General features: G+C 41.4%; 1 protein-coding gene across 1 annotated transcript; it reads left to right on the forward strand.

Annotated features, from left to right (window-relative positions):
- Nucleotides 1-585: 585 nt before the first annotated feature.
- On the forward strand, nucleotides 586-14369 carry LOC104080275 (histone acetyltransferase p300-like; the record flags this gene model as incomplete). Its single annotated transcript, XM_009582611.1, has 6 exons — nucleotides 586-1244; nucleotides 9738-9925; nucleotides 10118-10121; nucleotides 12083-12338; nucleotides 13110-13223; nucleotides 14148-14369. Coding segments are annotated over 6 exons (1443 nt in total), but the record flags the coding sequence as incomplete, so codon positions are not given.
- Between the last annotated feature and the right edge of the window lie 474 nt (nucleotides 14370-14843).

The raw sequence follows: 14843 nt of genomic DNA on the forward strand, positions 1-14843 counted from the left end.
AACAACAACACCCCCCCACCCCACCCCCAAACAAACAAACAAACAAAACCCTACAACCAATCCTCTATTTATTATTTTATAAATAGTAAACATTTTTTTGGAAACTATATTACTATATTAGTTATGTCTGTTCCAAAAGTGACGGAGTTCAGTGAAAGTTAAAAATTAAAGACAGTGCTTTCCCATCAACCTTTTAATTCTTTGTAATAATTGTTGTCTAATTCCATTGGCTAACTCTGTGGGATTTTTTTTAACACAGTTTTTTTTCCTCTCCTTCCTTGTCAAATTTCTGGAGTTGAGAGGTCATAGTCTGAGATACCCAGTGATCTTTCAACACAAACTGTTAAAGGAGAGTGAGGTAGAATTGGTCTTCTCTACTTTAGACTCTGTAAAGTTTAGAAATTACTTTTGCCATGAAAAATTGGATAGTTTTCAGTAATGACTGATACAGGAATTTTGCTGGAACATAGAAAGTGAAGTTTTGCTACTTACTTGAAATAAAAAAAAAGAAGCTAATGAACAAGATTTTTCTTCAAGACACTACTGATTGCTCTGACCTCATATAAAATTTGTTTTGTTTTTCAGATTTTGGATCACTCTTTGATCTGGAACATGACTTGCCAGATGAACTGATCAGCTCCACAGAACTGGGACTCACCAATGGTGGTGATATCAATCAGCTGCAGACAAGCCTTGGCCTGGCACAAGATGCTGCCTCTAAGCACAAGCAGCTGTCTGAACTTTTACGGGCTGGTAGCTCCCCAAATCTCAATATGGGGGTTGGTGGCCCTGGTCAGGGCATGGCCAGTCAAACCCAACAAAATAGTCCTGGAATGGGAATGTTAAACAGCATGGTAAAAAGCCCCATGGCACAGGCTGGGTTGACTTCTCCCAATATGGCGATGGGTGCAAGTGGACCAAACCAGGGTCCTTCAGCTCAATCCACCGCAGGAATGATGCCAACAGTAAACAGTCCAGTTAATCAGCCTGGCATGGGAATGAACACAGGGATGAATGCTGGCATGAATCCTGGGATGTTGGCAGCAGGCAACGGACAGGGGATGATGCAGGGGCAAGTGATGAACGGTTCAATTGGAGCAGGCAGAGGGCGACCTAATATGCCATACCCAAACCCAGGAATGGGTAGTGCTGGTAACTTGTTGGCTGAGACACTGCAACAAGGCTCTCCACAGATGGGAGGTCAGGCTGGACTGAGAGGGCCACAGCCTGGAGCCATGAACAAGGTAAGACAAGCTAAGCTTGACTTTATTACCTTCCGTCGTCTTGTTGACTTTGTTTTGTAAGATGTATTCCTCTGCAGTATGGGTTCTACAGAAAAGGATTTTTTTCTTTTAAGAGTCCTGGATCATGTGGAAATAGTTTATATGCTGCTAAAGTGGAATTTGTGGGAGTCATGGGAGGTGAAAATTGAGTCTTGCACAACAAGCAAGGCTAATGCTAGATTAAAAAGCCTGTTTTGGAAATCTTGTCGCAGCATAGATTATCAACAACACTGAAAAGTAACTTGGTTGTATTTCATTGTGTTTTATGCTTTGTCCACAAATGTATTTTCCCATCCAATGTGATGCTGGTATTGTGAGTGTGATGGAAATCCATCAGGGCCTTTTAGATGTTGTGATGCTTTTTTTCTGCATGACACTTAGTGAGGGTATTTGTTGTCTGAGATTAGCATTTGTTTTTGTGGTAGCAGATGAGAAAAGGCACATACAGGTTTGCATGGACTTATACATTGTATGTGCCAAGACATACATTGACCTTGTTAAGAAACACGTATTTGAGTTATTGGTGGAGAAAGAATGCTTGCGTAAACACCTGAAGACAAATGTTGGGTTCTTAAAGACTGTTAATCCAACCCAGTTCTAGTTTTAAAATGTAGAAGGGTTTTGTATATAGGAGAGTAAACCAGAAAGCTGAAAAAAAACCTTTTTATACTGGAGAGGGAAATAGATGTGCTTTTGTAATTTAGGAGTTTGGAAGAAGGTTGTCGTGGGTCTCTCTGAAAAGGTGAGAGAAGACCTAGTGGTTTAAGTCACAAGGAGATGTCTAAAATTTTTATCATGCACAATTAGCTTTTTTAGAGTAGGGAGCCAGTTGAGTATTTCTTAAGTTTTTAGTGTTTTGATCAAAAGCCTAGAAAATACTTAAATATTTCTGTTCGCTTTAGGTGGGTATTTTGTGTTTCTTGGCTAGTGAGGAGAAAGATTGTCTAAGGTGCTTTGCAATACCTGCTTAGATCCATCTTGGAATGCCTAAAGTCAATCCACTTGGAGGGCTTGGAATGATAAGTAACATAGTCTATAAAGGTATTTGAAACATAAATGAAAATTATGCTCTGTATTAATGGTTTTGCTATGCTTTAATGTACTAAATAAAATTATTTTAGTGGCTCGTGAACGTTATTAATTATGAAGTTTTTTGATCTTAGCTGTTTGCTTAAGCTTAGTGTGCTGCTAACAGTGATTCTGAAATGTGCTGTACATCTAAAGTAAGAGCATTTTGTGCTTTTGGGAATATTCAGACCAAATACATGATAACTTCTGGTTTTTAATTCATAGTCTGACACTGGTTAAAAATACTTAGAGGAGTTTAATTGCTGGTAAAAAACCTTGAGACTTTTCATGTAAGTATAGTGGGTATAGCCCTCGTAAAGGAGTTGAAACTGCTGCATGAGAAAGAACAGTCTGAAATGGAGGCTGAAATTCCAGAATGTCTTCAATTGGTTTGGTTGTTGGCAGGGAGCCTGTGTTTCACTTCATGCAGTGGAGTTAGCAAAATCTGACAACAGTAATGTCTGACCGTTTTATCTCTCCACCCATCTGCTTTTGTTTTTCCCACCTACAAATCTTCAAAGAGTAGATGAAAACAGAGGACCCTAAGCAGTTGTTTTTAAAAGCCAGTTTTTTAATCGGTGTATTTAGTACTGTGTTGCTGTTAATGTGGGAGTTTGTGTAATAACTTCTGTAGGTTTCCTTCATCGCTGCAAAAAATGTGGATCATCCAGGAGCTGTCCTTCAGTAGGAGAAAAAAATAGACCAGGCGCTTTGGTTGTGTTCAACTTCATCATGTTAGCTTGCTGAAGTCAGCCCCTTTAGGTGATGGGAGGGTTGCCTTTGTGAGTTTTCTTTCAGTAAAACAGAGGTGTGTTGTCTGCAGTGGTTTGTACAGAGGAATAACTTAGGTTTCCTGTGATACTAACTAATTGGGAGGGAGGATGTTATGCTCTTCTAAATCTAAAGATGAGCTCCAAGTGCTTTGAAAAGCAAAATTGGTTACGTTCCTGCTTTGTTCTGTTGTCCTGTGGAGTTACTGAAGTGTTTTCTTCCTCTCCTCCCAAAACATTGGCTAGAATAGAGTGGAACACTTGCTTTACACATTAGCCACGTACTTCCCAACTTTTTTAGTGCATGTTACTTTCTAGGACTCAAAATCCCAAATGTCAATGTAAATGATTGATTTGGGGTCACCTGGTATACATAAACTTGTACTGTCATAATCTGCCGCATACATCCTGTGGTCTAATGCTGTAATTTTGTGTGTGATGTAAGCAGTCACTGACATGCAAAGAAGCAATTCTGTCTGCATGCCATCTCTGTGCCAGTTGCATGACAGGCTGTGTTAAGGAACTAATCCAGGCTTGAAATTCACATGGTCATTTAAAAAAAAGTTTTAGTTTGAATTGTTTTTCTGGTCCAATTTATACTCATCAGTTGGAAAGCTAGTGCTGATACTAGGAGGGGACATATTAAAGGAGTTGATATTGCCAGTCAGAGGAGGGTGTGGACCCTGCTTTGGTGACAGTACCAGCTTAAAAATGCCTCTGAAAGTCTAGCCTGAAAGAAACTGTTAGAAGTTCGGAGGGGAAAGGAATTGTAACCAGGTTTGCTTTCTTGAATAGCTTTTTGTTTTCTATGTGCTTGGTTGTGTGCAAGGTTGGAGGATGACAGGCATGCCTACTGTTCTTAAAATAGAGTTTTGGAAATTGTTTGTGATGCTTTGATTCTTTCAGTGGTTAAGCATTTTTTGGGCTTTTTGTTTCACTAGGTAGTTTTACAGCTTTGATTAATTGAGAAGTAAACAGATAGCAAATTCAAGCTTTCCAATAAGTTAAGAACAAATTCATGTTTCCTGTTTTGAACCATTCTTTGTTTGGAATTGTATCTAGTTAAAACCTTCACTTTGTTGTTCCACTGGGTTCTGCTGAGAGTGCCCAGTTACAGTCTTATTGTCCAGCCTCTTACTAGGGGAGGAGGGTATTTTGTGTCTAAGTTGGTGTGTGCATTTCTGTGATAGCCATGCTCTATCACAACATGACTAAGCTCACGTAGCCTTCAGGTCATTTAAGTTTCATCTCCCATGATTCAAGAAATGTTCTGTTACTCAAGTAATGAAATGGATGTGAAGGCAGTTCAGATTAGTAAGGTCATTACTACTACCACTGCTATGTGAGTATTTCACTCGCATGTGAAATTACTTGAAATGTTCAGAGTTCCAGTCGTAATTCTTTGTCATTTGGCTTACTGTTTGAGTATATACAGGGTTCTTTCCTATTATAATGGATACACTTGGTTTTATCAGCTTAACCTCTGTTAAGAAGAATCGATAGCAATATTTTACAGAGACAAATGTAATTCTTCAGAATCTCTGTAACTTCCTTTAAGTAAAACAGTAAGAAATTTCAAAATAATGAAGTTCTGTTCAAAGTTGCAGAGAGATTGAAGATGATGTCACCCCCAAATTGTAAAATTAGGTAAAGAAAATAAAAGCACCTTATGTTCCTTAACGTTAGCATATTCAGTGTCACATTTTAGGTAGAAGGTCAGTGTTTTTGGTTGCCTTATTATTTTCATTAGCTGTTTGATTCAACAGGTGAATGTATCCATACTGTTTAGACTCTGTGACCAAGCGTACCATACGATCAAGTACAGTAATCCATTACAAGTGTAGTTGTGTGTTCTGGTCCTTTGCTTTTTCTTCTTTGGTGAACCAAGGTGAAAAAATGGATGATGGAGGAATGTTTGTTCATGAGGGAGAAATGGAGCAGTAAAGACTTCTCTCTGAGTCTAAGTTTCTGTGGTGGATAGGGGAGTTTCTTGCACAGATGGCAGTGAAATAATGCTAGTGTCTTGCAATAGGTATCTTAAAACATTATGCAGTCAAGCAAAGAGTAATGATCGGTAACAGTCCTTGGAAAGAATGCAGCAGATACCAATGCAAAATTTTGTTGTTAGGTTATGCCTGGGTCCAGTAATGCACTACCAGTCAGTTGAATGGCACTAGAAAGTGACGTACAATAAATTCTTGTTTTTAAAGAGGCAGCTGGAATTTACTAAAACTAACTTTCCTGTTTTGGGAAAGTTAATTAACTTCCACTTGTGAACGTGGATATGGAAAGATACTAGATACCATCAGTATGGTCTTAAACTAGTGCACTGCAGTTACCCTGATGAAGATACGTAGTTGATACTATAAATGTTGGATTATCTGGAAGAATGTTATTAATTCTATTTCTTTACTTCTCCATGCTTACATTTATCTTTGCAAATCTTAAAACTGGTCATTGTTCAATACTGTTGCTGATATCTAGTTGTCTTTCAAATATTAGACTGCCAGTGAGGCAGTTGTTTCTATAGAGAAACAGTAGAATATTCGTAATGTCTACATGCATAGCTGTAACAGTATTCCTCCTCAATTTGTACTCTGTGATATCAACAGTAAAACTAGAAGCAGAGTTAGTCACTTGACCTTCTGAGCTGAAGATGTATGTGTTTCAGGGCATAAGAACAAAATTTCGGGGAATTTCCTCCACTTTTGTAGTTATTCTTCTCAGATGTGGGGAGTGTCAGAGCAGCCCTATCGGATGCTGCTCATGCTTATACTTGTGAACTGGGATGTTTCTTGAACTTGTCATCCATGCCATTTACATGGTGAGAGGTGCACATCTTCCACCATTCTGGTAATGACAGCCCCTGCTTCCATTGGAGGCAGGAAAGTCAATTTGTTTTCCACTGTGTATGAGGAAGGTGTAACCATTTGATATTACCTTTGCCGTCTACTAGCCATGCGCATCATCTTTTGCTGTTTTCCTTATTTCTTCCTCTTCTCCTTTACTGTGATGTGGATTTCTGTCTGCTCTTCCTTGTGTGCAAGTTCTTGCATATGTGATGAAAGTAAGTTGAGGTTGTGAGGTGAGGGGAGGAAGAGAAACAACAGATGGGATGGCTAAGAAGAGAAATGGGAAGAGCAGTGGAAGGAGGTGGTGGCCAGGAAGGAGTGAGTAGAGGTTGCACGGGCTGACTTGTAGCTATGATTCAGCCATGTATGTTTTTGCATGGTATTGCAGGTGAAGCCTTGCACTTGTCTTATGCAGTGGTACTAACACTACCTTTCTTTGGCTGGTTCTTCTGCACTCGATTGTTTATCTACCCCTCACTCCCAATAGATCATTAATATGATGATGAACTATATGTCAGTCTTTCTGGTTGTTTCCTACTGATAAAATTCTACAGAATTATTTTTATATTCCTTCTGTAGTCATGAGGTCATCCATTTCTTCCTTTTTTATGTTTTCTTTTATTCATGTTTCTCAACATGTCACAGCAAATGACATGAGCATGCTCCTGCTTCTTGTGTCAGGGTCACAAGGCCACCTTGTGCCACGTGAAGAATCTCCCAAATGACCCTTCTCTTGACTCAGTCTAGAGTTGCATGCAGGTTGTTGGTGTCAGGTTAGTGGGTCTGTGACAGCAGGACCAGGGGAATGGCATTGCTGTGAGATTCAGCTGTGGATCTGGCAGGCATCAGTCTCACTTGGACCAAGTGATGGCTGCTGATTTGTTCCAGACGACCTTGTGGCATTTGGTTTTTAGCATCCTTCTTAGGTGTTGCTTGAGTTTGTGGCTGTCAAAGTAAGTTTGGCGTGCTTGTCCTCCGATCTGGCCTGTGATTCTCTGGTCCTCTGGTCTTCGCCTCTCCTGTAGGCTGAGTCGGGGAACTGAAGATTACCCCTGTAGGGAGCAGCTGGGCTGAGCTGGTCATGTAGTCTTCTGCTGCCAGGTCGCTGGGTACAGCGGTGTGGAGGAAGTCCCCTCGGTGAGGTGGATGATGGTTCTCAGCCCTAGGGAGAGTGGAGCCCTGCATTTCTGCCATAGAGACAGCCTTGTTTGAGGGGGCTGGTTTTGCACCTCAAACAGTGCCAATGGCTCATGCTTGAGAGCATCAGAGATCTTTGCACTGGGCCAACTTGATGAGTACATTTGAAAAAGCCAGATGCTTCACATAAAGTTTGTCTCCAGCTGTATTGCAGATACAAAGGTTGACTAGCATGGTCAAACGTCATCCCTGAGTTTCATCAGAAAGCTTCCATTTTGGGTGACACAGCAAAGGTGTTTTTTTAAGTCTAGGTTTGGGTTTCTACCCCTGCAGTCAAGACAGAGCTGGCTCATCAGGCCACAGTTGTTCTGAGTACTTTGGTATCAGTGTGTGAAGTCCCCAGTTGTCTGAGTTGGGCATCTTGATTTCTCCCTGTGACACCAGGGTGTGAAAATGTGTCTTCAGTCTTCAATTCTGAATTGTTTGGTTAGTTTTTTTTTTTTAAGGCTGATAGCAGCATAAGTTGCAGAAGTCATATGGGGGTAGTGTTAGTGATGGCCAACACAGTCTGTGCTTTAGTGTTCTCTCAGGTGTCAGATAACTTTGGGAGCTATGATTGTTAATGAACTTGAAAACTTTGCTTAGAAATTTCTGGTTTTGGGGATGTATCTGCTTTCAAAACTCCTTCTGGAGCCAAAGGGATCAGGCTATCTTCTAGGAAAACATATCTTGTTTTCTTAAATAATTCCTAGTCCTTCAGTAAGTCTTGAACCTATTGGTCAATTTGAGGCAGCAAAGATGATGGGGAGGTGTCCTGAAAGTGTGTTTGCTGACTTCTTATGTTTTTCTTCTTCCTTTCCCTTGTGCTCAACTTGCATATGAGATCCTATTAGTCTTCTGAGGGAGGAGCAGGAAGGGTTTGAGTCTTACCTGTTCCGTTTTTGGCAGCAGCTGCCTCATCGGTCACCATATGTGTATTCATCGCAGTGGAGACACAGCAGGGGTGGTGCCAAAGGAGACAGAGGAAAGGAAGCTTTTTTCATTCTGCCTCATCGTTGCATAGTTTGTTTCTCTGCCATGTGTAGAGATTCTTTTCATTGCTCTGTAATGAATTACTGCTGTGTGATTATGTTTGTTGCTTGTGTGTGGAGGAGAGGGGCTGTCCTCAAGGGAATTCACTTGTACATATCAGATGTCTAAAGTGGCAGGTTCTTTAGAGAGGTTTGTGCTCTTTTTCCTGTAGCTTAGGTTTGATCCTGCCTTATTTTGTAAATGCAAACTGAAGGCCATTATAATGGATTGGCAGATGTTACAACCTGAAAAAGGAAAGTGTTTGACTAATTGCAGGTAATCTCTGGGCGTGTAGGTTACTTCTCTCTGCAGTTTGGAGAAACTTGGTAAGGAGCAGAAGCAAGGTGTTTCTACTAGGGGAGAGTGCTTTGAAAATAAATGTAGGAGTGATTGGAAACAAACCTACTACCGAAGGAGCCTGTATGCACTTTTTTGGATGCAGGAAAATGCTCAGACTTGAACCAAAAAGCATCGAGGAGACTGAACATTGTCTAGTCAAATGCTAATATGACTTGCAGCAATGCAGCTCATTAAAGTATTTTTGTGCCTTTATTATTATAAGTTAAGGCTTCTCTAGGATCCTGCCTGAGTAATGATGAGAACCTGCTAATCTTAACAAAGATCTCCAGTTTTCCTGGTCCTCTGTGGCTAGTTGTTTTGGTCTTAGAAGGCCAAATTTTCCATGAAAAATAGATGGGAATGCAAGGAATGGAGAAAAATGTCAGAGGACAAATGACTTTATTGGCAAGATTGATCCTAACTGTTCTTTAGATTCTGGGGCATTCCAAGGCAACAAATGGTATATTCTGTTGAATATGCAAATAGGTGATGCATATTGCAGAAAGGAGGATATAGCTTGTGTGAAACACGAATCTACTTCCCCTGTGGATGAATGGTTCAATAGCTTTGTTTTGTTTGCAGAGTTCCTTCCTACCATCTCCTTTGACCTCTAGTACTGCTCACTGCAAACAAGTTACTGTGCCTGTGTGATTGCGTGGTGTTACCTACGCCTGTGGTGTATTCTTAAATTGAGAACGGTTGTGTACTGAAAATGCAAACATGCATTGTTACGGCTCTCAGGAGAGGAGCTGTGGGAGAGTGCTGACAGTTGGGTAGGAGGTATTTGGGATAAACCCTGCTGATATGAATGAAGGTGATACTTGTCTCCATTTGGAGTCTGCACAGATGCAGGGAGCAGAAAAATTCTTCCAGACTTGTGAGTTATATAGTCCAAGGTACAAATTTGTGATTGGGAAAGCTGAAATGAGAAATCTGTTGAACAAAATCTTTTATAAAGAAATAATCAGGACAGTTCTGACCAGACTGACCTCAAAGGTTGGTAAGTTGGCCTCGCTGCGTTTATAGAAACTGTCTGGTTGAGGAGTTAATGTTGTGTGATGGGTAAATGCATGCACATAAAGGAGCAGGGAAAGCATGTGGATCATTGCAGCTGGTTCATGGCTGCGATCATTCTTGCTTCTCTGAAGTATTCATTTGCCTTTTACATTGTGAACTTAAGCTATCTTACTTGAACATCTTACTGCTTTAATTCCTAGATGGGAATGATGAGCAATCCCAGCCCTTACAGCCAGCCATATAGTCAGAATACCGGGCAGCAGATTGGAGCCAGTGGACTTGGGCCTCAGATGCAGAATAAAGCTGGACTGCAGAATAGCTTACCACAGTTTCCAATGGACAAGAAGCCAGTTCCTGGGGCAGATGAAACATGTCTCCAGAAAATGTCGTAGCAGACCAAAGTGGAGCAATATGCTCTGGTGTTGTCATGTTATTGTTTTTGCAGCTGCCATACCCTATGTGCGCTCTGAATCCACACATAACGCACTTGCTTCAACTCCTAAAACTGCTGATATGGAGGAGAGGGCTGAGTTGTGCTTTCTCTGTTGATAAGCTGCACCTCCACTCTTCGCCTCTCAAGCCCTGTTAGCAGAGAAAATGAAATGATGCTCCTTAACTGAAGGGACCTTTGCCACATGTTTGGACACCTCTGCTCTCCTCTCCCGCCCCTTCTCTTGTGGCTGGTGTATTGGGCCCCTTCTCCTCAGTGTAGCTGTGTCTTGAGGATTGTTTTCCTGCTTGTACTCACTGATGCTTTTGGGAGAAAGAAGTATCCCTTCTCAAACAGGTGCTACCTATGATAGGGCTTAGAAGCCCCAGTCGTGCATTCATTCCTGTTCTGAATTACGTGAACACACACGACAGTCCTGATGCTGGAGGTTCCCTGGCAGTTGTTGCTGTAGTAGCCCTATTGCCTCCCCCTTCCCCCCCGCCCCCCACACTGTTATTGCAGCAGGACTTAAGGAAAGGGGAAGTAGGAGTGGTGGGAAAAGTGGATGGCCAAAAGGTGGATGCCCTAAGCTTATAAATGACAGGCCTTAACATTAGGTTCCCTAGCTTGAGCTTAACACTGGTGGCTGAATGTGTTTGCCTCATTATTTTAGAAGCTTAAATTCGTTAGGGGTATGACATGCAACATGTCCTGCCTTTTTTTCCCCCCTACGTATATTTTTTTAATTTGGGAAACAAATTCACATTTGTGAATATAGCTTGTGTTTCTCCCTGCTTCAAATTCTACCCCACCGCCACACCCCAGGAGGGTCAGTCTCTTGATCTTAGTAATTGTTGCTGGAAAAACCATTTCCAGGTAACTTTTGTACCTTTGAATTAAAAAGAGCTCATTCCTGTGAGTTTTATTTAATGTGTTTTAAGCTGAGCATGAAACATTGGAAGCCTAGCAAACCAGTTTGTTGTATGAATGAATAAAGAAGCAGCCAAAACTTGCTGTTCAGTGTCAAGCTTGCGTTCAGTGCAGAGTATATAACTTTTGAAGTTGAAATGCTACCCAGCTGAACCTAGGAATGAAAAGTTGCTGTTATCTCAGTTGTCCTTTAGAATGACAGGCTGCAAACAGGGTGGTTATGGTCCTATTGGAACAGATACAAACCCTGAGGGGACTGAGTAATTGGTGAAGTCTCCTTGTAAAATGAAAGGTTAATACTAGTATTGAAGAGCTATGGGAGAACTGGGGTTTAGGAGTGCAGGTAGCTGAGCTCTAAAAATCTGGAGATCTCCAGAAATATCCTCTAAAACCCTCTGTGAAGAGTCTGTTAGAAACTGAAGGCTGTTGAACTGAAGTGATACAAGCAACATATTGTTCCTGAGCCTCTCTTCTTTGCTGAAGAATTACTCCTCAAATGTCACCTGGAAGAAGTACGAAGAAGTCTGAAGAAATAAACAGAAGTACGGAAGAAGTACTAGATGTTGCCATACTTGATATTAGTTCTGTGGCATGTATTATCCTGAAGTTGTGCTTCATCTCGAGCGGAGACTAGGAGATGCTTGTTTTGAATGCGTATGTGCAAGTTTCCCAATGGAAAGAGGTTGCCAGAACTTCCCCTTCATTCTTCTTTTCTAGGAACAGTCAGATTGAGGCACCTATGCTGAAATAGAGGGAAAACTATTCACTCTAAAAGGTGCTTTCTTCCGTTAACGCAAGAACTGTGGATGTAACTTTCTAGCCTCCAAAATGAGGAGGAGATTTGATGTTTAAGTGCTATTAATATTTTCTGATTGGTCTAGCACTGCAAATTAACCTGTGAGCATGTGCAAAGTTCTGCTGGTCTTTGATAAGACAAGAGCTAGGACTAGGAGAGTGATATGGGGAAGAAATTGTGGCTGGCAAGAGAATTATTGCCCGGACTGTTGCTAAGGGGTATATTTAATATGAGTCATCTAGAACTACAAATAGATGGGCTATTCCCTTAATCGCAGAATGTATAGTTGTTTCTCTTTGATTTTGTTGTTATTGTTTACTTGCTAAATGGATTATTCTCAAAAATAGATTTATTTCTGGGAATTTCCTTTCCACCTTCTCCAGGGCCAGCAGCAGGCTCCCCAAGTTCAGCAAGCTGGGATGGGGCCAGCAGCTTCTCAAGGAATGGGGTCTGGAGCACCAACAGCAGATCCAGAAAAACGCAAGCTCATTCAGCAGCAACTAGTTCTCCTCTTACACGCTCACAAGTGTCAGCGGCGAGAACAGGCCAATGGGGAGGTGCGACAGTGCAACCTCCCTCATTGCCGAACCATGAAGAATGTCCTGAACCACATGACACATTGTCAGGCTGGCAAATCTTGCCAGGGTAAGTGGAGGAGTGGTTATATAGATGCGGTCAACATTTGCAGGATGAGAAGGGCTCCTAGAAAGAGATGGAGAACTAGTGGGTGGCTTGGGAAATAGATTTTTTCTTTTTTTTTAACCTATCTGTCCCCTTAAAAATGGAAAACAACTTCTGAGCCTTTAAATTTTAGGCAAGTTAGAGGGGACAAGATAGCACAAAGAGATGAGTGAAGATCTTTTGCATAACTTTGTAACTCACTGCAAGATCTTTTGGATGGGGTCTTCTGATAAGGGTAGACACAAAGGAAGAATCTGCAAGTAGGAGTCTATCTGTCTCCCTTAAATGGAAGAGACAAATCTCAAGCAATAGCTAGCCAGGAATTAAGCTACTACTGACACTGGTGAACTCTTAGTCTAGCCTAGTAGCCAAGGAAAATATATGCTACCTTTTTGGTAGCCTAGGCTTGTCTGGGTTGTGCCAATTGCTGGCATCTCAATTGCGTGGTACAGTCTGCCTCATGCCTGCTGTATATGGTGTTATGCTTCGAGTCAGGGGGACATAGGCTTGGGTGTATAACAGAGCTTTCAAGTAAGCTTTAGTTGAGCCAATAATACTTGAAGAAATCTAGCTATATTTTCAGGACTAGTTAGTGCTGAACTATTTCAAGTAATACTTGTGTTGATATAGATGTGTGCCCTGAGAGAAATAGTTGCTCCCTACTCAGTTTGTGTTGACCACGTGGAGATACTGGCAGTAGATTGTAAAAGTTTTTCATTCCCCTCCCTTTCTCAGTGGCACATTGCGCGTCTTCCCGACAAATCATCTCGCACTGGAAGAATTGTACGAGACATGACTGTCCTGTATGTTTGCCTCTCAAAAATGCTGGGGACAAAAGAAATCAACAATGTAAGTCTACTGGGGAATTCTGTGCATTGGATAAACCATAAAATGCATGTTGGGAGTTAAACTTTATTGCACTCAGGTGGTAGTGGTGATGCCCTTGAAGCTGGGAACATATAATAAGATCTTCCTCTTGCTTTAGAGTCACAGAGTTATTTTTCTGTCTCTGATAACTAGTGTTTATGGAAGCTTTCTAACTTCATTGGATTTTCCTAGCAGGAGAGTAGTAAGGGTGAACGAGTCATAGCTCAACCAAATGATGGGCTTTTCACTACCACCTCTTCCAGCTGGCCAGGTTCTGGAGACAAATTTGCACACACACAGAGGGTTGTGTCATGTCAGTCCTGATGATATTTGTTTCTGTCTTCATTCTTTGTTTGCATCAGATGTCTCTTACCCATTCTCTTTGTGTCCCCTTGGTCTTCCTGCCAAAATTTTTGGCAAGATTCTTGTCATTGTGTTACCTATATGGGTTTTTTTTCTCCTTTGTTAATGTAACTTTGGGGTCTTCTCATGACTAATGTGAGCTGAGATATTTGGTGTTTTGAGAAAATTGAAAAAAAACAGAAGGCATTACAATAGCTGCTGAAGATACACCCTTCTGCCTTTAGCCCCTGTGACATGGCGTGCCTCTGTTTTCAGTTTGAAGCAAACAGATGTGTCCTAAATACTTAGAGTGGGATTTCCTCTCAGCAGCTCAAAGGGGAAACAACATGTTGTTGGAATGGCTGGTTGGGTCAAAACTTGTCTCCCTGTTTCATGACACGTTTTCCAGACCTGGCCTCTTCTCTGCATGCTTCTATGAGGAGATGTTTTAGTTCTGAACAGCCAGTGCACATTTTGTTCTTTCCCTGTTTTTGTGGACCTCTTTGGTTACCTCTTGCTGTCCTTATTAACTTGGTATGTCTCTTCCAGCGCTGCTGGGTGGAGCTGCAGTAGGACTTGCAAATACTGGCTCTGTGGGCGTGGGGCAGCAGACAACGCCCAGCATAAACACTACCAGTCAGATAGACCCCAGCTCCATCGAGAGAGCCTACGCAGCCCTTGGACTGACCTATCAGGGGAACCAGATGCAGACACAGCCCCAGGCTCAAGTGAAGAATCAGCAACAAGGACAGTCACCCCAGGGTCTGCGCCCTATGAATCCTATGAGTAAGTTTATCTATTAGTGTTAAAATACAAACTATAGGCAACTTTCCCATGCTATAGCTAATGCAAATTTTCTTAACCTACTAGCTTAATACTGCTAGTTAATTTGCAAAAGGTATGACTTTGCAATATTTTAGAATCGAGATAGCAAGCTACTCAGTGGAACAGGAACGTTAGAGGGCCCAGATGCCTTCTTTTGGAAAACAAGTTCTCTGGGAGAAGTATTTTCTTTGGAAAAATGATATTTTGGGGGGTTTGGTTTCTTTTTTTGAGAACCAGTTTTCCAAAGCATTTTATTTATTGTTGTTTTGTAGCTTTATAATTGTACTGTAATGCAAGTTTCAGGCTTTTTAGGAGGTTTTAGTTGGAAATGCATGTATTGGAATGCCTGTACTTGTCGCTCAGACTGCAGCATTTTACAGTTATCTCTCAGATATGTAATGTTTGTTTAAAAAATGAAAATAGTAAATAACAGAC

Source organism: Fulmarus glacialis, unplaced genomic scaffold (genome assembly GCF_000690835.1).
Source record: "Fulmarus glacialis isolate BGI_N327 unplaced genomic scaffold, ASM69083v1 scaffold42367, whole genome shotgun sequence".
Taxonomy (NCBI): Eukaryota; Metazoa; Chordata; class Aves; order Procellariiformes; family Procellariidae; genus Fulmarus; species Fulmarus glacialis.